This window comes from Centrocercus urophasianus, unplaced genomic scaffold, assembly GCF_019232065.1.
Source record: "Centrocercus urophasianus isolate 14NV4802_14NV808 unplaced genomic scaffold, USGS_Curo_1.0 seq_12, whole genome shotgun sequence".
Lineage (NCBI taxonomy): Eukaryota > Metazoa > Chordata > Aves > Galliformes > Phasianidae > Centrocercus > Centrocercus urophasianus.
In genome coordinates this window covers 15,144,988-15,167,182 of record NW_024884364.1, presented here as the reverse complement: position 1 = coordinate 15,167,182, position 22,195 = coordinate 15,144,988, and the positions used below count along the sequence as shown (strand labels likewise).

The following is a 22,195-nucleotide window of genomic DNA, read 5'->3' as shown; positions in this document are numbered from 1 at the left end:
AAGAAAAGAAAAGAAAAGAAAAGAAAAGAAAAGAAAAGAAAAGAAAAGAAAAGAAAAGAAAAGAAGCAGGGCTAAAATTCATTTCTGATGAATTTGTTTAATCCTATTTTCAGTCCATACTGAAAGTATGAATCTCTAAAAATTAGCATAAGTATTTCTGAATGCATGTATCTGGAGAATTAGAATATCACAGAATCACAGAATTGTAGGGGTTGGAAGGGACCTCCAGATATCATCGAGTCCAACCCCCCTGCCAAAGCAGGTTCCCTACAGCAGGTCACACAGGTAGGCATCCAGGCAGGTCTTGAACATCTCCAGAGAAGGAGACTCCACCACCTCCCTGGGCAGCCTGTTCCAGTGCTCCGTCACCCTCACTGTAAAGAAGTTCTTGCACATGTTTGTGTGGAACTTCCTATGCTGCAGTTTCCGGCCGTAAATATGGCAGTAATTAAGTATTATAGAACTTTTTAACACATGGAAATAAAGGGGGTACAGTATGAAGAGGTATGCCCAAATTTTTACCCACATAACTAACATGTCTCAGGCAAGTCTCAAATTTAAGATCACAAAACTATACTATGGTAAAATGCTATGAAACCACTACAGTTAACAGAAATGGTGCTTACTCATACTGAAATCACAGAATCAGAGAATTGCAAAATGGCTGAGGTTGGAAGGGAGCTCTGGAGGTAAGCTGGTTCCACAAAATTATGGAGAGATTTCCATTACCTTGCAAGTAATACAGTGAAAACATTCCAAGGCTAAATTCTGATCTCAGGTACCTAAGCTAGTACAAACGAACCCTGTATAAAATATATGCTGCTGTGCAGAGGGAAATTTGCACTCATTCAGCAATAAATTTTTAGAGGATGGTCTAATTTTATTTCCTCAGATTCCAGTAGAAATGAATTATATCAAACCAGAGCCTTCACAATTAATTCTGTTATTCCCGAATGCACTTCCAAGAACACTTTGTAGATCTTTAACAGCCTGCATCTGGGCAACTTCTAAGGCAGCCTGAGTTCTTAACCTCGCTGAAGTAAAATACAGAACTTGGAATACTAACTCAAAGCAGACAGTACTAGAAAACTTAAAAATCCTGGGTGTACAGCCGGGATGTAAATGTAAAACTTCATTTACAGGCAAACTTTGAATACTGAAATCATAGATATGTATTCCCTGATACATTTCCAAGGGAAAAACTGCAATTGAAATCATATCATTTACAAGAATTACTTATGAAAATTAGAAGCTTATTCTGAGTATTGGTGAGCCAGTTGGTTAGCTTACATGAAAATATAATTTATGAAAATCTCTCTAAGAAATTTAACAAATGACATAATTTAATTCTCTTGGATCATCTTATGAATGACCAAGAGCTGCTCAAATTTTCACGTTTTTTCTGTATCTCACTGACAGTGAAAATTCACTAAGATACAGTGCACCTGGGAATTGTATTTTAAAACAAAAGCTACTCCGTGCCCCCAGCCTTATTATATTCCATAAAAATGCTTCTTTACAAGAAAGCTCTTCTCCCCAAAACAGCTAAAGATTAACACCGTACTGGAGAACATTCCCTGCAGAACTGCCCTTTTTCAGTCAGCTGCCATTATTCTGAATGGGACTGACACTGTATGTTGCCTAGTTAGGGGACTATTCTTAGAAAGGCAGTAGACTTCCAAAGTTTTAAATAAGGCTACAATGACCAATTGCTCTTAAAGAGAGCTACTAGATCATTGGAGCAACAGGATGTATTATTCCCTTGTGGCAAAATGCTGCAAGCAAAATGGCTGAGGAACCAATGTGCCCTAAGAGCAACAGAAAATAACACACATTTAAAGAAGACAAAAAATCTGGAAGCAGAAGATTGCACCTTTGCTGACAAACTGGCCTCACTTTAAAACAAATAATGGCAAAACTTCCTAGAAATTCGTAAAGAGCTCTTCTATAAAGTTTTGGATCTGAAACACTTATTAAAAAAAATAGAAGAAAAAGTAGTAGAAATTCTGGCTAGCTGTGACAAATGTCTGTATGCTCAAATAATTTAGCGGCTTATGGCTGGTTTGTGAGAGCTCTAATAATTTCAGAAAAAGTGCAGGGAAATACAAAGTAAACATAATTGTCATATTTATAAAAAAAATGAAGATTGGAAAAACTAGAATTGCTTTCATAGTGTTTGATTATTTTAGGATACTGCCATAAGTTCGAAGGGAATGAGAACCTGAGAATGTTAGTATTCAGCAGCAACTTGCTTCTAAACTATGAAGAGGCAGTGTAAGATTTTTTAAATCCTTACTTACAAGTCATACATGGTATTTTAAATAAGAATGGAAATTTCCATCAAAAAACAGACTTAAGGTTTAACCACTCAGGTAAACAACACTGATGTATCTGGAATGTATGTTATGAAACCTATGAAGCCCTTCTTCATTTCCTGCCTTTTTCAGTGGGCTGAAGGAGACAGAGTGTTGGCTCTGACCAAATGCCAGAGGGGTCAGGGACACTGCCCTGATACGAGCTCTGCTGAGGTTTTGATGGCCCAGTAGGAATGTTATACACACCCAGAGGTTTGTCTCCTGAGGAATCCAACCAATATCCTTAGAAAGAGCAAGGAAATTTTCAGATGACAAAACTCAACAAGATAATCTGAAGAAGGGTTTGATTCCATGGAAACATTTCTGTTTTCTTCTCCAGTAAGAACTAATAATAATAATAGTAAAGGACTCAATTTCTACAAGTTGCTGCTTTGGTTATTTTCATCACAAAATTTCTGAAAGACTGCACAATGACTAATTTAGGTGTCTGGAAAATGCACTTCCAAGATTCGCTGGGCTTATATCTCAGTTCGATTTTAATTCTGAATTTTCTTAATTTTACTGGTCTGGGAATAACAAGTCATTCACATGTTCTGGCATAATTTCTGGCATAATAAAGAAGCACTTTGACATAGTTCTTGTCGGAAAATATTTTAAAAGGCTCAATTTTCTACATCAGTTCTGTACATCTCTGCTCCAGAATCAATTTTATAGGATCTCTCTAGAAATGAGCAAAATGTGAGGATGACAAACACATTGCAGGGCAAAGATGCTGTTCAGGTCTCCAGTCCTCACAAGTTTAACCTTCCTCTTATTTCTTGATTGGCAGCTTGAAATAAATCCAGATTTAAGAATACAGACAGAATGTAGAATGCGTACTATTTCAGAAAATCCCAGTTATAGCAAGGTTTGGCTTTACTTAGGACTTCTCTGGGAGCAAAGCAAATGCTTGAAGAAGCTTGCATTTCTTATAGAGGAAGAAATGAAAGTTACAAAATATTTGAGTGAAATACTAGCATCTAATTCAATGTCCCTTCTGGACAAACAGCAATTTGAGTGAAAAACAAACAAGCAAACAAAAAACCACCAAGAAACTGAAGAGAGAGAATTGCTTGAAAAGAGTTCTGCAAATACTTAAAGCCATTTGTTTTGCGATGTGTCAAATGTCAGTGCACACTGATGTCCTGATTGCTGGTAAGACTGGTATGGTAACATAAATATGATTAAGGCTTTTAACAGCAATAACAACTGTGGTCTTGGATCATCTGTGCAGTGTTAATGGAATAGTAATTGGAAATAATGTGCTTCTTTTACAGGATAAAACAATCTAAGTTTAAACTGTCTATTTATTAATATATATATTTATTTATTAATATAATATATTATTATTTAAGTATTTTTTAGTCAGTGCTTAAACTGAAAAGAGCTTTTGTACAATCCTAAACAAGAGCAGTGAAATCCTTATATATTTATAGATATGTACAAAGTCAGAATGCTGTTCTATGCACTGCATGCTGTGCATTTGGATTTCATGGCCATGCATGTATCATCAAATTATCTGGAAGCAAAATACTTCAGAACTAGATCTTTCAAGATGTAGAAAACATAGCCTGCAACTTAACTTAACCTCTGAACCATTGTGAATGATTTTGTATGCATCATTCTGTATTATGATTTTCATTTCAGTTTTCTTTTGACCACTCTGTTTCCATGATTTTGGAAGGAAAGATCCTCAGTAAAACCTGAGAGTTCCAAAACTATGGAATTCTTCATCATTCAAGACAGGAATCTCCTCTCATGGGATATGTTGAGGAGATCTTATAAATAGGATGGTTAAGAAGTTTTAGATTTCCAGTTCTTTCTAATGGCATTTCCATGAAAAGAAAGATTAGAAAGATTATAATTTTTAGCTTCGTGTTTTAAAAGTGCAGTGGGTTTTAATGCAATGAGTAAAACAGCTTCTCATGCGTAATATGTAAGGATAGATATATCGATTGAACTTGCTGAACACTCTGCAATTCTGCAATTAAAATTCTGATCATCTACTTTTCTGCTTTTCTAGGCTGTAAGTGTGAACAAGGAGTAGGAGATAAACACTCTCCACTTTTAGAAAGCAATTGAGGACACGCTGCTTTCAGTTATGAAAAAGCACTTGGGGCTGAATTTCCAAAGAGTCAATTGACAAAAAAAAAAATAGATATATATTCTGTTACAGAAACATAGATTATAAAAAGAATGTGATGATGATCATGTCAATTTATAATTCCATTCACTATTTAGTGATTATATGATTAAGCAATTCATATGTCACTAACACTACTGAAATTAAGTACCAAGGTTTGATTTTTCTTTACACCACAAACACTGACTCCTTTAAACCAGTGATGCTAACACATTCACTGGTGTTAAGGAAGTGTACTATATTGTATTATAGGTTCAACATTTACAAATCTATAAGCTAGATTAAAAAGTCTCTTAAAAACCTTACGAGACTCAAAGAAGTTATCCCAGCAAACAGCTGATAAACTGTGTCAGAAGCCAAGCTGTAGGCTGCTTCTGTCTCTATCTGATGAACTTTGGCATATGCATGGGCAGTTCTGGTTGCACTTCTGGAAAATGTTAGTGACCAAAGACAATTTGTGCTTGTTACTGATCTCTTTGTGGATACTGTGCATTCAGAGGACAACTCAATCTCAGTGCTCACTTGGTGTAGAAGGATGGATGCCATTAAGTAGAACATCTGTAATCTGATTTTTGTTATGCTATGCTATGCAACAGTGATTCTGGCAGGATGAACATTGGGCAGTCAGCATTTAAATAGGCAAAAAAGTCATATTTTTCTTTGCTTCTAAAAACATTCACTGAAAATTGAAGGTAAATTGCAAACGTTATCTAAAACTGCAAAAAACAATGCCTGGATGTTGAAGAATGTACTCACCTACAACTGAAAGAAGAAACTATAAAAAGGGAAAAGTGGAGACTCTTTTCCAAAGCGGGTAAGTTATTCTAGGAAGAATAATAAGCTTTTGTTGTTTCAGGAAGAAAGGAAATCAATTATGTGAATTCTAGCAACTGTACGGTAGTTTGTTTCAGATTCCTACTTCATTATGAGCTTAACTTATTTACTTTCAAATTTTATTCGGTAGAAACTACCTTGTTAAAGTTTAGTAGAAAAATGACAGTATCTACCAACTGATGTAGTCATGAATCAATTTGGGAATGTCAGAATATATTTCCATTTTAAAATGTGTTTACAGGATTACCATTAGTGTTTTGTGCTTATATTAAGAAGAGAACATACTAAAACTGAATACTCTGCAAACTCACAGCAACTAATTATGGTGTTTAAAAAATATGGGTTTTTTCCACACGGCATCTTTCTTTCATTTGAGTGCCTCCTCAACAGTCTTTCCTCCCGCTACTGATTTATAAACAGTGACAAGGCTGTATCTATCTGTGAAGACCTGTAAGATTTAAGAAGCAATATTTCATGCAAAATGTATTTCCAACCAAAACAATGAGAATCTGGAATGTATCCCAGGCAGTTTGCATCTAAATTATTTGTTCATATGGAACCTGAATCGAGTATGTATTAAGAATCAGAAGGATAATTATAGATTGTGAAATGGGTACAATGAGATTCACTGCAAGGTAAGGAAAGGAATATGGGGGGTCAGGAATATACAAAGAACGTAGTGATGGGCTGAGTGAATAAATTCTGAATAAGCTTACAGATTAACATTATATTAAAATGACGCTGTTTGTGTAGATTTTGTCAATGGTGCTAGAAGAATCGTGGATGCAAAAAACAACTTATCTGCTTTGGCTAGAGCTGCAAAGCTGAGCAACATGAGGAAGTAAAATGCAGATGTGTTGCTCAGTGCAAACTTCTGTTATTAAAGTTCTTGCTTGTTCTCCAGAGCAGAACACAGACAGCACATGGCACATCTCAGCAGCCTATAAATCAAATGAGTCTGAGCAGATTTTCATTGCATAATATGACTGTTCCACTTCCAAATCTCAAAGATTTCCTGCTAATTACTGAAAATTGTCACTTTCAGCAGGTTTTAGCTCTGTACACTGCAGAATTAATCTCTGCTTAGGAAGCATGTCTCAACTGGAGTTGCTTAGATTGTTGTACTTGGATGCGTCTGGTTTAAGATACATAGACTGATCTACCTTCTGTTTGCTATAACAAGCTGGTATTTCTCAAGAATTTCGTCTTCCATTCTGACTCCTTTCTGCATCAGTTTAAGTACTAGAACTACAAGTTGTTTATAGCAATCCTTGCATTAGAAAGGTGAGCATACTGTAAATAACCAATTTATTTTCCTTTTCGTTCCGTTAAATTTAAGATCAGATGTTTTATATGAGATTATCAATCCATATTTTAATTCTTTTTCTTCATACGAAGCTGCTACTAAAGATATCTCAGTCTTGTTGCCTTCCATTAGAAATTTATCGTGTGTAGGCTCGTCTGAGTGATTTCATCACTACCCACCTGAACTACGAGTTGAGGAAAATAGTCAGTTGACCTAACCAGCTTTGGGAGTTGCCTGATTATGTCCCTGACCCGAGCCCCAGGAAGGCAGCACACTTCCCGACGGCCCGGGTCAGGTTTGCATATGGGGCCCTCCGTTCCTCTGAGAAGGGAGTCACCCACCACAACCACCCTCCTTTCTTTACTATCAGAAGCAGTCTCAAGGCATGGGGGTGACCGCCTCACCCTGGGCTCTCTCCTAGGCTGATCCTGCATCACCTCTCCAGTCACTTCCTCTTCAACTTCCAGCATCTGGAACCTGTTACTTACAGGGAGTTGTGGAGGCGAGCTACGCGGGCGGGGGTGTCTCTTGTGACACCGAGTCGGGACTCTTTTCCAACCTTCCTCATCAGTGAGGTCTGTCTGACTGTGACAGGGTAGGGGGTCCACCAACTGTCTGGGCTTTTTTCCTGGGGCCCTTCCCTTAGGTAAGCCAGTGAGTCACTCCACCAGACAATCTCCCGCTCACACTCCCTGATGGTCCTAAGTCTCTGCACCTCATCCTTGAGCTCCACCACTAGGCTGAAAAGCTCGTCCACCTGCTCACACCTCACACAGGTGAAGTCCCTGCCACTCTCTGGGGGCAGAAGTAGGCTCAGGCACTCCCTGCAGCCAGAGGCCTGAACAGCAACATTTCTTACTAAGGTTTCAGTCTGGATTGCAACAGACTTCTTGGAATGAGCCTGCTGCCTAGTGGAAACCATGTTTCAGCCTGTGAGACCATGTTTCAGCCTGAGACATGAGTCCTTTAAGCTGTTTCAGTCTGGGTTGCAACAGTCTTCTTGGAATGAGCCCACTGTCTAGTGGAGATCCTTTCAAGCCTGTGAGACCATGTTTCAGCCTAGACATGTGTCCTTTAAGCTGTTGTAAAGACTACAATACAAATTGAGAAGGTTTATGAGACAGAAGGTGCCTGAGACCTGGACATCCACTATCATAGCTATCAGTTCCCTAGATATGATGGTGTCTCTATCTTAATGTGATATTGACCATGAGGCTCTTTCTTACTCTAGTTCAGGTAAATGTGAAGACCTTTCCTTGTTCTTATTTATTAGCCTGTCCTGCATAACTGATCACCTATGTTGCTCTTGCATGTCTTGTCTCATCATAAATTGGGCAAAGTCAATTGATAGGTCCAAGCAATACAGAAAAAGAAAAATTGTATTATTCCATTCCACATTCATATACACACAAACAAATGTAACTTTTAAAGATACGTGAACCAGAGAAGGGGTACAGCTTTTCTGGAAGAGTGCTAAAGGCTCCTATAGTATTTTCTCCACACATTTAAGGCAGTGAGCTTTCCCAAAAAATCAAAGAAAATCAAAATGTGATGGTAAAAAACTCTTCAGTCCTAGGCAAACTCTGGGCAGCATTAAGATAATATAGTGAGAATAACGTTGTATCAAATCAAAAGCAGCAGGGATATATTATTAGTTTGATACAGTCAAGTAAGTTTGAATTTAGGGAAGACAGTGAGAGAGGTAACTGTATCTACTTCAAACAATGTGGACCTAACAATTACCATGACTATGTCTTTCATCTTTCATTTTTCATCTTGTCACTGTAAAGAGAAGCTGTGCTCTTGGCTATTAGACATGGATCTAGATCCAGCACTCCCCATTGTACAGAAGTATCAAATTATCTCTATTATTTCGATATCTAATATAGATTTCTCCCACAAAAATTCAGTCTTAGTTAAGGATCTTAACACAAAAGATCATGGAACAACATGATGGCAAAACCAGTTATGATTAAATTTATACCCTAAGCCAGAGACATTTCTTAGCTTATTATCAAGAACCTACAGTAATTCACAAAAATATAGAGATATATTTCCCCTTGACAGTCTACCTGGTAGAAAATCTTATATCACTGCAGCCTTCAATAGCTTTATTGTGACTTCCATTCTTCAAGTGACTGGTCATCAGGAACTACAGCTAGAAACTAAGAGACTAATGGTAGGACAAAATAACAGAAGGTACATAAGTATATTCTGATGCAATCAGGCATTAGGCCTGACTACATTACACCATGGGCCATAGAAACTAAATATTCTAAACAGTATTTAGAACATCCTCTTCTTCCCTGGTACTTTCCTCAAGTTCCCCAGACATTACCATAACTTTATATAAGGACTACCATTTTCTACTTTCTGATGATATAATCACTATTTAAATTAAGCAGGTACCTAATAGATAGATATTCTTCCACAATAATGTGTTAAATTTTAAAATCTTATGCTACTTTGTAGTAGGAAAATTCCAATCTATGTTTCTGTGTCAAGAAGAAATAAGTCAGGATGGGGTCAGAAAGGCCAACTTGAACTAAACTTGGCAAGGACTGCCAAGAAGAACAAGAAAGACTTCTACAGATCTCTCAACCAGAAAAGGAAAATCCAAGAGGGTTGTACCCCCCTAATGAGTGATACAGGTAAGCTGGTAACAACACACAGAAAAACACTGAGATACTCAACAACTTTTCTGCCCTAGTCTTCTCTTAACTGCATCACGCAGCCCTCGAATGGTTTGGAAGGAGGGGACTGGTGAAACAACACCCCTTCCACTGTAACGGAAGATCAGATTCATGACCCAAGGAAACTGAATTCTATGGATCCCGATGAGATGCATCCCAGGTTCCTAAGGGAATTAGCTGATGTAGTCACCAAGCCACTCTCAATGATATCTGAAAAGTCACTTCAGTCAGGTAAAGTCCCAGGTGAATAGAAAAAAGGTAACATCACACTCATTTTTAAGAAAGGTAAAAAGGATGACCTGGGGGACTACAGACTTGTCAGTCTCATTTCTGTGCTTGGAAAGGTCATGGAGCTATGCTAAGGCACATGGAAGGCAAGGTGGTGATATTGGAGAACCAGCATGGCTTCACCAGAGCAAATCCTGCTTGACCAACCTAGTGATCTTCTATGATTGTGTCACTGCCTGAATGGACAAGGGAAGAGGCCTTTGACATGGTACCTCACAACATCCCTCTCTCCAAACTGGAAAGATATACATTTGATGTGTGGACTACTCAATGGATGAAGAACTGACTGCAGCACTGAGTTCAGAGAGTGGTGGTCAATGGCTCAGTCTATGGATGGAGATGGGTGACAAGTGATGTCCTGCAGGGGTCAGTACTGGGATCAGTACTCTTCAATATCTTCATCAGTGACACTGACAGTGGGGTCGAGTGCACCCTCAGCAAGTCTGTGGATCACATCAAGCTGTGTGGTGCAGCTGACATGCCTAAGGGATGAGATGCTATCCAAAGGGACCTAGACAGGCTTGAGCAGCTGTCCAAAGCTAGGTGGAAGGTCTTGTACCTGGATCAAGGCAACCTTCACTACCAATACAAGCTGGGGGATGAAAGGATTGAGCACAGCCCTGCTGAAAAGGATCTGGGGGTACTTGTGGATGGGAAGCTGGACATGGGCCAGCATGGGCCCTCATAGCCCGGAAAGTCAGCTGTATCCTGCGTTGCACTGAAAGCCAGGCCAACAGGTCAAGGGAGGTGATCCTGCTCCTCTATTCTGCGCTGGCGAAGCCTCACCTTGAGTACTGTGTCCAGATGTGGAGTCCTCAGTACAGGAGAGATGTAGACCTGTTGGAACACTTCCAGAGAAAGGCCACAAAAATGATCCAAAGAATGGAACACCCTTCCCATGAGGACAGGCTGAGCGAGCTGGGGCTGTTCAGCTTGGAGAAGATAAGGCTCCAAAGTGACATGACAGTGGCCTTTGAATATCTAAAGGAGAGCTACAGGAAAGGGGACAATCTCTTTAGTAGGTCCTGTAGTGCCAGGACAAGGAGAAATGGTTTCACCACCAGAAATGGTGGTGAGGAACAGGCTACCCAGAGATGCGGTGGAAGACTTATCTTTGGAGACATTCAAGGCCAAGCCTTATCAGAGTATGAGCAGCCAGATCTAGCTGTGGATGCTCCTGTTCATTGCAGGGGAGTTGAAATAGATGACCTTTAATGGTCCCTTTCAACACCAAGGATCTGTTGATTATAACTTCTTATAAGTGCATGTAGTGACAGGACAAGTGGAAATGGCTTTAAGCTGGAAGAGAGTAGATTTAAATTAGGTATCAGGAAGAAATACTTTACCGTGAAGGTGGTGAGACACTGGAACAGGTTATCCAGAGAAGTTGTGGATGCCCCCTCCCTGGAGGCATTCAAGGCGAACCTGGATGAGGCTTTGAGCAATCTGGTCTAGGGGAAGGTGTCCCTGCCTATAGCAGTGGGTTGGAACTAGATGATCTTAAAGGTACCTTCCAACCCAAACCATTCTATGATTCTGTGATTCTATGAAAATAAAATTATTCTCTTCTTGGCAGTGAATAGCACAGAGGTTCTAATGTTGATTTGGTTTTGATTGCTACAGTCTGCACTAATTCAAATGCCTTATCATCCATACTCTGTAGTTAATGTGCTCCAAATTGAAATCAACTACTAAATTCCTGGTGTTTCTATAGTAATTCATTGTTTTACCATTTTCTGATTTTCTCAGTATTCTCTCCAATCACACCGCTTAGTCTCTCTTAGCAATTCAAGAACATTACCCATTTCATTTTTTAGCATTTTTATCAATCATGCCTGATTTTACAGTTTGCAGCCGCAAACTCAAAAAAAAAAACCAAACAGCTCCATTCTGAAACACAGACCTATTCTATAGCCTTAACACTGAAGGGTTTTATTATGTTACATAGTGTAAGGCACTATTTGAATTTGGATACAGAAAAACATCAGTGAACAATTAACGAAAGCTTGAACAAAACTATACAGAAAACAGCTGAAAAATGAGACATGACCCAGGATGTTTCATGACACTCCTGAAGTCTTTAAGAAAAATATCTTTTAAACTACTATAATGAGAACCTAGTCTCTGAGGCTGGAAGTCTTCGAACTGCTTAGAGTCCAAATGTCAATGCCATCTCCACTTAATGTATGTGTAGTGAGGTGGAGACCACTTTTCATTTCCTGGTTGATAGACGAAGGAAAGAAGAAAAAACATACCATCTTTTAAAACTAGCTAAAAGCTCAGTGCGTGCTTCTTCTTTGTCACCGGTTTTAAAACCAACGTTGCTCCAATCATTTCAGCAGTATCAGTTTGGATTCAGTAGAACATGAAACGGTTAGAAGTCTCTTGACTCTGAGACAAGATAGAAAAACTGCTGCCTGCTTTTCTGTCCTTTTCAAAAGAGCACATGATTGAGCAGGGCAGAAGATTTCACAATTGTATCTTCCAACGTTGGTTTGTTGGCACCTTTGAGGAAGCTGTATTTGAGAGGAATTGGTATCAGCATTCAAAGGTCTAGGCTGAATTTGCAAAGCTGAAGTTGTAAGAAATAAAGGTTTTTGTAGGTCAATTTTAATCAGTCACTGCAATGAATATAGCTGTATGTCTTTGAAGTGTTTTAGCTTTTCTGTTTTTCTAATCAAGTAGACCAGATAATAACTGAATTAAGTATCCTCTACCGACATACAGCTAAGCTATGATGATCCCTGAAGGACAGAACAAAGTCCTGGCTATATTCTGTAAATAGAATGAACTGAAAAGATGAAACAGAACATACCTACAGCATTTGCATGAGGTAATAGCGATTTGATTTCTAATTCATTCCTTTACTGTTGGTCTGCATATGTTTTCATAATAAGACAGCTATAAGTTTCAAGACTTAAACCAGTCTCGATTTTACTTGATCAAGTGATGCCTCATGAAGTTTACGACAATGCATTGCTTTAAAAAGGAGATACAGAGGACTTAGTCAAACTAACTTCACTTCTAAGAACTGAAAAAAAAATCAGAATGATTGCAAATACTTGGAAAGTGACAATGTAGTAAATAACAACCTGCATGCATTTGCCAAGAACAAACACCACACCAGCAAATTTCTCCTTGTGTCAAATAGGTCTTTCAGATAGAAGAGTTTCTGTAATGTTATGAATGCATATCCCAGACTGGTCATAGTTGGGACAGAGTATTACGATTTCCACTTTTGATGAAATAACTGCACAGCTAGGGTAACAGCTGGGAAGCCGTCTTCAGTTGGTTTACTGTCACCCTGAAAAGATACAAACAGCATGGCCCAAGACTTTCACCGCTATTCTGTTTTTCCCTTAATGACTTGTGATACAGGAACTAAGCATATGTTTTAAAATCTGAGAAAGACACTGAAATGGAAGGAGCTCTTGGAGCTCTGACCAGGCAAAGCAAATTCTGTGAAGACAAAGCTGATCAATGGAGATAGCAGTAAATGACCACAGAAGTGTATCTGAGAGGGTAACAATAAATCAAAATAAAACCCAGAAGAGGTTGCTTCTGAATACCACACATACTTAAATTTGAGTTACACATTAAATTATTCCCTGCTTGCTAGCGGAAGGTAAGGATCACCATAATCACAATGTTAATCATGTAAATTGATGATTGTGCTTTTCCTTAAACAGACAAAATATCTGGCCATTTCTTAGCTGCAAGATTTTTTGTTTTTTTTTTTTCTTTTTTAAGGCTGCTGGTTGGCATGATTTCTGTAACCTCTTTTTCTGCTAGAACAACATATCACATCAAAACATCTAAATATTCTTGAAAGATAGGTACTATATGAGTGAACACAGACATATGAAAGCAAAGGGTCCTGAAGAAAGTAAAATCTTGTTTCTCAGACAGAACCTATAAAAGTGGAATTGTAAAAGTCTAGTTGTGTAAGATACCATATCATGGCCAGATTAAGTTGCTGCTAACAAGATGTTAGCTGTATGACTATTTGGCAACATACTTTTTCTTCGTTGCTTATCAACCTGTGAAAGATGTCACAGTAGAGCTGACAGTTATAATATATAGCTTGCTTGCTGCAAAACAGAAAAGCAGAACATAGGAAAGTGACTGACTGTGGGAAATCATAATGACCCTGTAATTTCTGTAAAAAAATTCTCAGACTGTAATAAGAAAAGTTTGATTTTTATAGGTTTAAGGGCTAATTTCCCCTAAGTATGTGTCATCTAAGAGAATCAACTGTTGTGTATTCTTGGTAAGCAACCTTCATCAGATGGAATGCATGGTAGTTTGTGTGCATGTGTGCAGGTGTAAAAATAGCTTAGTGCAATCAATGTTGATTATGTATTTTGACTAGAAGTTCCCGAATGGTAGCCTGTTTTGCAAAAAGGCTGTGGATATTTAGCTTTGTCTCTTTTACAGCAGACATGTTCACAGCTCTAATATTCAACACTCTATTCTGGATTATATTTTAATAAATTGATCTAGTAAGTATGGCTAATAGTGATGATGATGATTATGGCTTTTGTGTTTATTCACTGACCACAGAAGTACTGAAGTCTGTAATGTGTTATGTTAATTATCTATGGAACAGGAGAGAAAGAAAAAAAAAGGCAGTGACCCAAATTTAAATTTGCAGCTCCACTTATAGAATGATTTACAACACAACTGAAATTCTGCTGTTTTGTGTATCACTATGGGCACTGCTACGATATTCTTGATCAGACAAATTAAGCTCTATGTCTAATGCCATACAAAGCTCACTGGCTAATACTATACAGCAAAGCTCTCACTATCACTCTGCATCATACTATATGGTCCACATCCACAATGGAATACATTCAGGGGTGAATAAAGCCTTGATACCCTGCTGGGCTTATCTGCTTCATAAGGCAAGTGCAAGTGCCTCTCAGTGCAAGACCTGGTTTCAAGGGATGGATTTGAGGCTGTTTTGGCCTCCAACACACACATCTATGCCTGGAGATGCCAGTGATGCCTCAGCAATGTACCAAGATTAGCGACAGTGGCAAATGTCAACATCCAAAATTGCTTACACTGTAGTTTGTAACCAAGGCAATAACATTAATGTGGAACTTACTAACACTGCATATTTTCTGCTCATTCTGAAGTTTAGACTTTTCAGAAGTCAGTGACGTTCTCTTGAATAATCCTAATCAAATTTTGCAAGCTATCATGATATAGCCATCTTCAAATAGTCTCAAACGCTAAGTTGTCAACAAGCCGAACACAGTAATGCTTCCTGGATGTACAAATTCACGACCAATGTAAGAAAGTTACAAACACTGCCATGAATTTTCCACAATCCTTTTGCACAACAGTCAAACGTACAATGCCTTCTATAATAAACACATACTGCAAAATATGTCATCTTTCCAAATGAATTCTGAGGTCTTTTTAAGAATCTCAGACAGCTAATATGTGGGAGAAAGGAACAATATTACATTTTATTGCACTAAGGGAAAAAAGAGACTAAAAAAAATGCTTAAAAAAATTACTTGATTTCTCCTGCTCTTTTGAAATATGAAGAACAAGTTGGATATGAAGAGTTGTAAATTACAGTGAAATAGGATCATGTTGCACTTTGCCTTTCTCATGGATAAGAAGAACAAGGCGCATGGACCTCAAGACTCTTCTGCTAAACACATTATACACAGTAATTTAAAGAGAAGCTCTATGATTAAGACTTTGAATTTAATCTGTCAAATGACTGACAAAAGATTTCAGAACTGCAATAGCAATCACAATTTGAACATCACTGAAGCAAAAGTCAGAAGAGAACTAAGGAGATGAAAATATTCACTCCAACGCCAGACTCAAGAGGATGTAAGCTTACTCAGAACCAAAAATCTAGGAGCTACCTTCAGTCCTGCTCCTTTTGTGAAGGGCTAATTTGAAAACTTGCCTGAAAAAAATAATATACATATTGTTACTAGAGAAAATTAGTGTTTTAAAAAGATGCTACTTGTCAAAGTGATGTGTGTGAGTTCATTATATGGAGTTTGAAAACCAAAGCAATTCCTTAGAAATGAATGTTAACAATTGTGAGTTATTTGGGGTGAAGTCTGGGGTGGAGAGGAGCAAACTAAGATTATGACTACAATAAAGAACTTGCATGGACTTACACTTTGTTCTGACACAGAACTACACAGAACTGACAAGACTATGCTTTGAACTATTGTGTAGGGTGAAATCAAGGTCAACTCTCCACGGTTTCCTGTTTGGCTGGCTCTATCTACCCCAATGAGTTCTTTCAGCACAGTGACGATAGTCAGAGATTATTTTTTTCATTTGTCTTTTGCTATAGTGATACCGACAGATGTTTGCTGTAAACATAGCTTGTATTTACTACACAAACTTTTCATGGGAAGTCTGCAATATAAACTTCAACACTGTGTATATACGGAAGATGCATCTTATTTTTCTGTAGCCCAGGTATCAGCATTGGTTACAAGTGTTTGCACTGGAAAATGAAATTTTATTTTTCTTCTATTTGTCCATGAAAGTGCAGCAGTATTGGACAGTGATGCACAGCTTGGTGGAACATACCATGGGACACCTAAGAAGAGCTCCTAAAATTACCAGTGTACAGATGCGATTTGAAAGAGAAACATGAATGCTTTTGTAATGTGCGTAAGCACCTCCAATCAATTTGCAAGGCAATTAGTGTCCCTTTATGGCAAACCATGAAAGGAGCGGAGCTGGTAAAATAAGCAAAGAGGAATAAAGATTCCTTTGTGGTTTCTGATTAGTAAAAATGAGTGAACTACTTGATCCAGATTCTGTGCTACGACGTGTTTGCCTTGGCCTAGCAAACTGTCCTTGAAATGAACTTTGTTAGCCAAGAGCTTGCACTACAGCAATGTTTCTCTGCAATTAGGGTTCTCAGTTAGGACAAATGCAATTAGAAAAGAGGATTAAAATTCTGTTGAAGATCTACTTTTGAGAAAGCTTAGGTTAGCATTTTTTGCTGTATACAGTACATATTCCAGAGCAATTTTGGAAACAGTATCTTTTAGAAGTTCACATTTGCTGAGCTGGTAGCACTGGATAAGAGCTCACGTTTGTAATGAACAGACAAATTCATTATTGCCCCAGTCAATAGCTATTGATTTGGTAGAGCATTTCTGTTTATCACAATCAAATCCTTTTCTTTTTTGTTCAGTAGTCAATGACACTGTAATGGAAGGTACTGCTTACAAACTGATGCAATATATATTAGCAGCAGCTAGAAGTTAATGACTAACAGTTATAAAGAGGAAAGCGTGTGCTAAGAACAGCATTACACTTCTATTAATCAAAGTTACTGTATCCAATATGCCTTTATAGTTTAGTGGAACTGTAATGCACATCACTTAAAGAGTTTTTGCTAGTATTAATCTAAGTTTTAACACAAAACAACTTTTAATTATGCTGTCATTGCATAAATAATTTGGCTAGGACAAGGTTCTGTCTGACTTTTATAGCATCCCTTTTAGTCATTGGAAACTTCTGTCCCTAGTTTGCTTTTACAGTCTTAGAATCAGCATTTAGAGAGATATTACTTTGTTCCCAGATAAGGACATGTCATTCTCTAACTACCACAAGTAGAGCAGTATTAAAGCAAAAGAGAAGCATACTAGAGTGCATGTGCCCATTGCTCAGCTTGCCTCCTAACTTGTTCTCTGCAGCAAAGCAGTACTGCGCAACTTAGTACTTCACATTTTATATAATTTGCACTTTCCAGCTCTTAGGGTGAAATCTGATACCTTGTGTATTCTTTTCACTCTATAATTATTGTTGTATAATTGTTGTTTTAAACCTGCCCTACCTAAACCACATTTGCTTTCAAAGTTTTTCTTTTACATCTGAGAGTTCAATATAACTACAACAGTTACATCTATATTGTTATGTTACGTCTAAGCAAACATTCCCAAAAAAATAATAGTGTGTTGAACCCAGAGAGAAAAGCACAACTACTAACGATGACTTCTTGACTTAAGGTTGTCTATAACCATTTTTCCTGTAGAACAGGAACAAACAGGCCAACACTGTAGCATTGATTTATCTGTTTGTTTCTGTTTTCTTAATGCAATTTGCATTTCTCTCTGGACTGATGATGAGGCATTACAGAAAGAAAATTTATAAATGTGGCAGAGATTAAACAACCATGCCATTGCCAAGTACATTATTCTGGAGGCTGTGTGCACCGACTAATTGGATTTAAACAGTGTTCATAAATTAAGGCCTTTAGAATTTTTCGGAGATGAGACACATTGCTACATTTACCACATGGATTTTGGTCACACGTGTGAAACTAGTGATGGCTGGTGAAATTCTAATTGATGTTATATTTCTCATTATGAATCAAGGAGCTAAGTTCAGTTTGGCTTCAATGTATTTACGCATCCCAACAAAGATATCCAATGCTGCTCAGTCAGCATTAACTTGTGCTCTTGTCTGCTGTCAGCAGAACAGCTACTGACAGGAGAGCAATGGAGACTAAGCCATATCTTTCCAGAAGCGAGCAGCATAATGGATTTTGTTAGTCTAATAACCATGCATTCCTAAACAATAATGAATTTATTCTTGCAATACTGCGTGAAGAAGAACAAATTGATCTTCTTCATCTTAATTTAGAACCAGAGAGACAGATTTTCACAAGGTCATCCCTTAACTCTACTGAATTTCCATTCCAGGGACATGAGTTCAGGAGATGCAATTTCCTTTGTGCTCTAGTATGCTGTGTTTTTCAAACATAATTTAGATACTGTAACAAGGTGAAAATAAGAAATATTTGTATTCTTTGTATCTACTGTGAAGGAAAGAGGGCATCATTGTCTTACACACACAAAAACTTCCTCTTGATACATTCTGCAACGTTTTAAAAGAGAAATACAAGAAAGCATTCCAAATCGGCAAACAACATAGCTGGGTTGAGGCAATGATTAATTACAAGAAGAAAATGCCTTCTGAGCTTTAGCATAAAATACAGCAAAAAGTCAGCATTAAAGAAATTACTTGCACGTTAATAAGACCTTCATATAATACTTACGTTTTTCAGTATTTCATAAAAAAGTTAAAACTCAGATAAAAAATGCTAGATGTCAAAGAGATTGTTAGCCTCTTGGCAATTGCAATGTAAGACATTTTCATAGACTATTCTGGAATTTTAGTAAATCATTTGAAAGTGTGCAGTAAGTTTAAAATTGTTTGTATTTTTATTTATTTAAAATAGCAATTTGATCTCTTCTGGTACCAAAATGAGCAAAATTCAACTGAAGAATCAGTGAGTGTGGGAGAGGAACAATACGGCTGCTAGCTATCTTAGAAACACTACAGGCTGAATTGACCTCACTGTTAACTCAGTTACATTGGTGGTTCTTTCTACTGAATTCCATTTGCCCCTAGGCAAACTCTGCAATGCTGTTTCAAATAAAACTGTAACAATTTTATTTGAATGAGGAGGATTTTTAGTTAAAAAAATCAAACCAAGCTAGAATAACCAACACATTTCTAATTGAAAACAGATAGGCTGTGTATTTCTCACTGTGCTCTCAAACTATGCAGTACCTGATGTCCCTAGGATTTACGTATTTTCTGAATACTGCAACCTGTATCAACTGTAGAATTCTTAATATTGATACTAGAAGACACAGAATGGGAAAACCAAGGAAAAGCTACTTATAGTATATTATATAGTATATTATAGTAACTTACTTTTTGTAACAACTCCTTCAAGACGAATTATATTTGGGTGATCAAACTGACCCATTATACTAGCTTCTCTCAGGAAATCTCTTCTTTGCCTGTCCATGTAACCACCTTTCAGAGTTTTAATTGCAACAGGTATCTCTCTTTTTCCTGGTGTCTTCAGACGTCCACTGCATACTTCCCCAAATTCACCTTAAGTAGAAAAAATGTTAGATCATTCACAATGCCTAAGGAACCATTTGCACTAGTGAGCAGAAACAACTTTTTTTTTAAAATTAACCTTCAATAGTTGTCTTATAAATTGTCCTTTTTAATAACTCTATGTTATTTGTAGCCATCAAGAAAACTAGAACACAAAAATACCCAAGACTTGCACAGCCCATAGAACTAGATACTTTTCTTCTCAATAAAAATAGAGGATTGGATATTCAAGTTCATGAGTGACAACATTCATTGGTGCCACTACCCCGAGATCATGGGGACTGCAGCAGTCTAATCGTCTGCTCTACATCGCATAGTTTATCCTCCTTAACTGAGACTTTGAAACCAAACTTTGGTATCAAAGTCTTTGTGATCTAAATGAGCATGCTATGAGGAAATAATGTAATGATGGTTAGATTTTAATTGTAATGATGACGAAATACCTTTCTGCAGATATTTGAGACGGACGTGGTATTAACACATATATGAATACAAATGCCATAACAATATCAGAATATCTGGCTTTCAGTTGTAGAAAGCACTTAAAAATGTACTTCTATTTTGCCCAGAAGAGCACTTCCATATGATTTATTTAAATGGCTTTATTGCTTACATGAAACTAATCGCCTATGTCACTGTTTGGACAGTCAAAGGACAACAGTTTCAGTAAATCAGGATTCTTGTGTAGTGAGAGGAATCCCAAAGCTTGCTTCAACTGATGTTCTGTGTAAGAAAGGGCCATTGAAGAAAGCACATCTTCTTGTATTCCCTTTACACATTTACTAGTTAAGTTTGTATGGAAGTCAGAACTTTTCTTTGATCTTGGAGCAACTCAGAAGTTATTTAAATCCCATACCAAATATTCTCTGGATGTCTGCAGGTCAGGTTTCAATGGGTCATAATTCAATAAATCAAAAACAATGTTTATAAGAATGTGTCAAAGCACTTATCAGTTGCAGGGTATTTCCACAGCAAAATCAAATTTGATACCCCAGCCATTTTGGAATCAAAATTGCTGAAAAACAAAAAGAGTCATAAGAAGACCTACATTTATCTGGAGGATATAATTTGTTATAAACTGTAGTAAGTGATGTGGGAACTAGTTTTCCTTAAAGGTTAACTACAGAATGAAGGAATATAAGAGAGCTCTATCCTATAAGAGTGTGATTAGATATAAACCAAATACAGAAGAGAAAGGATTGATTAGAAGTCCCACTTCAGAAAATTGTAACTGCCTGATATTATAAGATGAGAATGAATATTGTCACAAAGTCTTTATTTTATTAGGCTCTGTCACTTCCATTACAAAATAAAACAGGTTTTACGACCTAGTAAGATTCAGGAACAGTGGAGGGATTTAAAAAAAACCACCCACTTCATAGCTTGTCATTTGCTTCAAAACAGAGATATCACAGAAGTGCATGAGTGTAATTAACAGATGCTGAACATAACCTTTGAATAAATTAGCATATTCTAACAAAAGCCAAGTTTCCTAGGTCTCCTTCCTACCTATTTCTTTTGTGTTTATCTAATTTTTGAAAATAAAAGTTTGTTTCCTAAAGATATGTTATGTATATGAAAATAATGTCACAAGACTTATGCTCTGAGAATCTTGACAAAAGGGGAAGCTGGGCAGGGAATTTTATAGATATTTATCCCCTTTGTCAGTCTGCCTGCATGTGACACTTGAGAAAACAGTAGATGACCTGAACTTCCAGAATCCTACTACAAAACAAAATCACGAATCCTGAATGTTTTGAATGAGACAGAATCATAGAATCACAGCAACAGAAGAAGCAATGAGCAGAAATGGAAATAGGAATTTCCTTCTGAACGTGAGGAAAACTGCTTTACATGTGAGAATGACATAGCGCTGTCACAAGAAAGGTGGTGAAGTCTCCTTCTCTGGAGATGTTCAAGAGCATCCTGAGTGCTGTCCTGGGCACCCTGCTGTCGAGAAATGTTTCAGCAGTAATCTCCAGAGGTCCCTTTCACCCCAATGATTCTGTGATTTTGTGGAGATAATCAAGACAAATTCTACCTTTGCAACAGTAAAGGTATTTGTGTATAGTATAAGTAGAAGCTAAGAGCCAGGTGTCAATGAAGTGACTGTTATTTCTTGCTCCACAGAAAAAGCTGTCAGTAACTAGAGAAAACAACAGAGTTCATTGTGTGCTCAGTTTTAATAGCATGTGTTTTAATGGTATAAAACTGATATGTCTTACTGTAAGTCATGCAAAAATAAGCTAATTGAGCACTCCAGAGACTTGCCTTATGGAAGCCACACATTCCTTTTCTCTCCTTGTCACAAAATACATGTTATTTAAAGTGAAACAGGAGTAGTCAGTCTACTTCAAAGCCTTATATGCATTCTTGTATTACTGCATGAGATCAAAACAAATATCTTACAATACATAATCGCTGTTGATAGAACTGAAAGGTTATAGCACCAAATATAGCTCAAGTCATTTCCCACACTTTCAGTCATTAGACCTTTGGGAAAATTGACAGAATAAAGAAAATACAAGGATAAGTGTCACTTTTAATAGAGACTTGACAAAGAATGTCTGGGAATTCCTTTTAAGAAGACTGGCTGAAGATTTAAACTTAAGAGCAAGATGTCTGGGGTAAAAAAAGCGTCACATATAGG

General features: G+C 37.4%; 1 protein-coding gene across 1 annotated transcript in view; it reads right to left on the bottom strand.

Annotated features, from left to right (window-relative positions):
• Nucleotides 1–22,195, bottom strand: part of EPHA6 (EPH receptor A6) — a 420,557-nt gene that overhangs the window by 146,722 nt on the left and 251,640 nt on the right. The window contains exon 10 of the mRNA XM_042810796.1: nt 19,351–19,536. Coding sequence (XP_042666730.1) covers nt 19,351–19,536 — 186 coding nt within the window. The remainder of the gene's footprint in view (nt 1–19,350; nt 19,537–22,195) is intronic.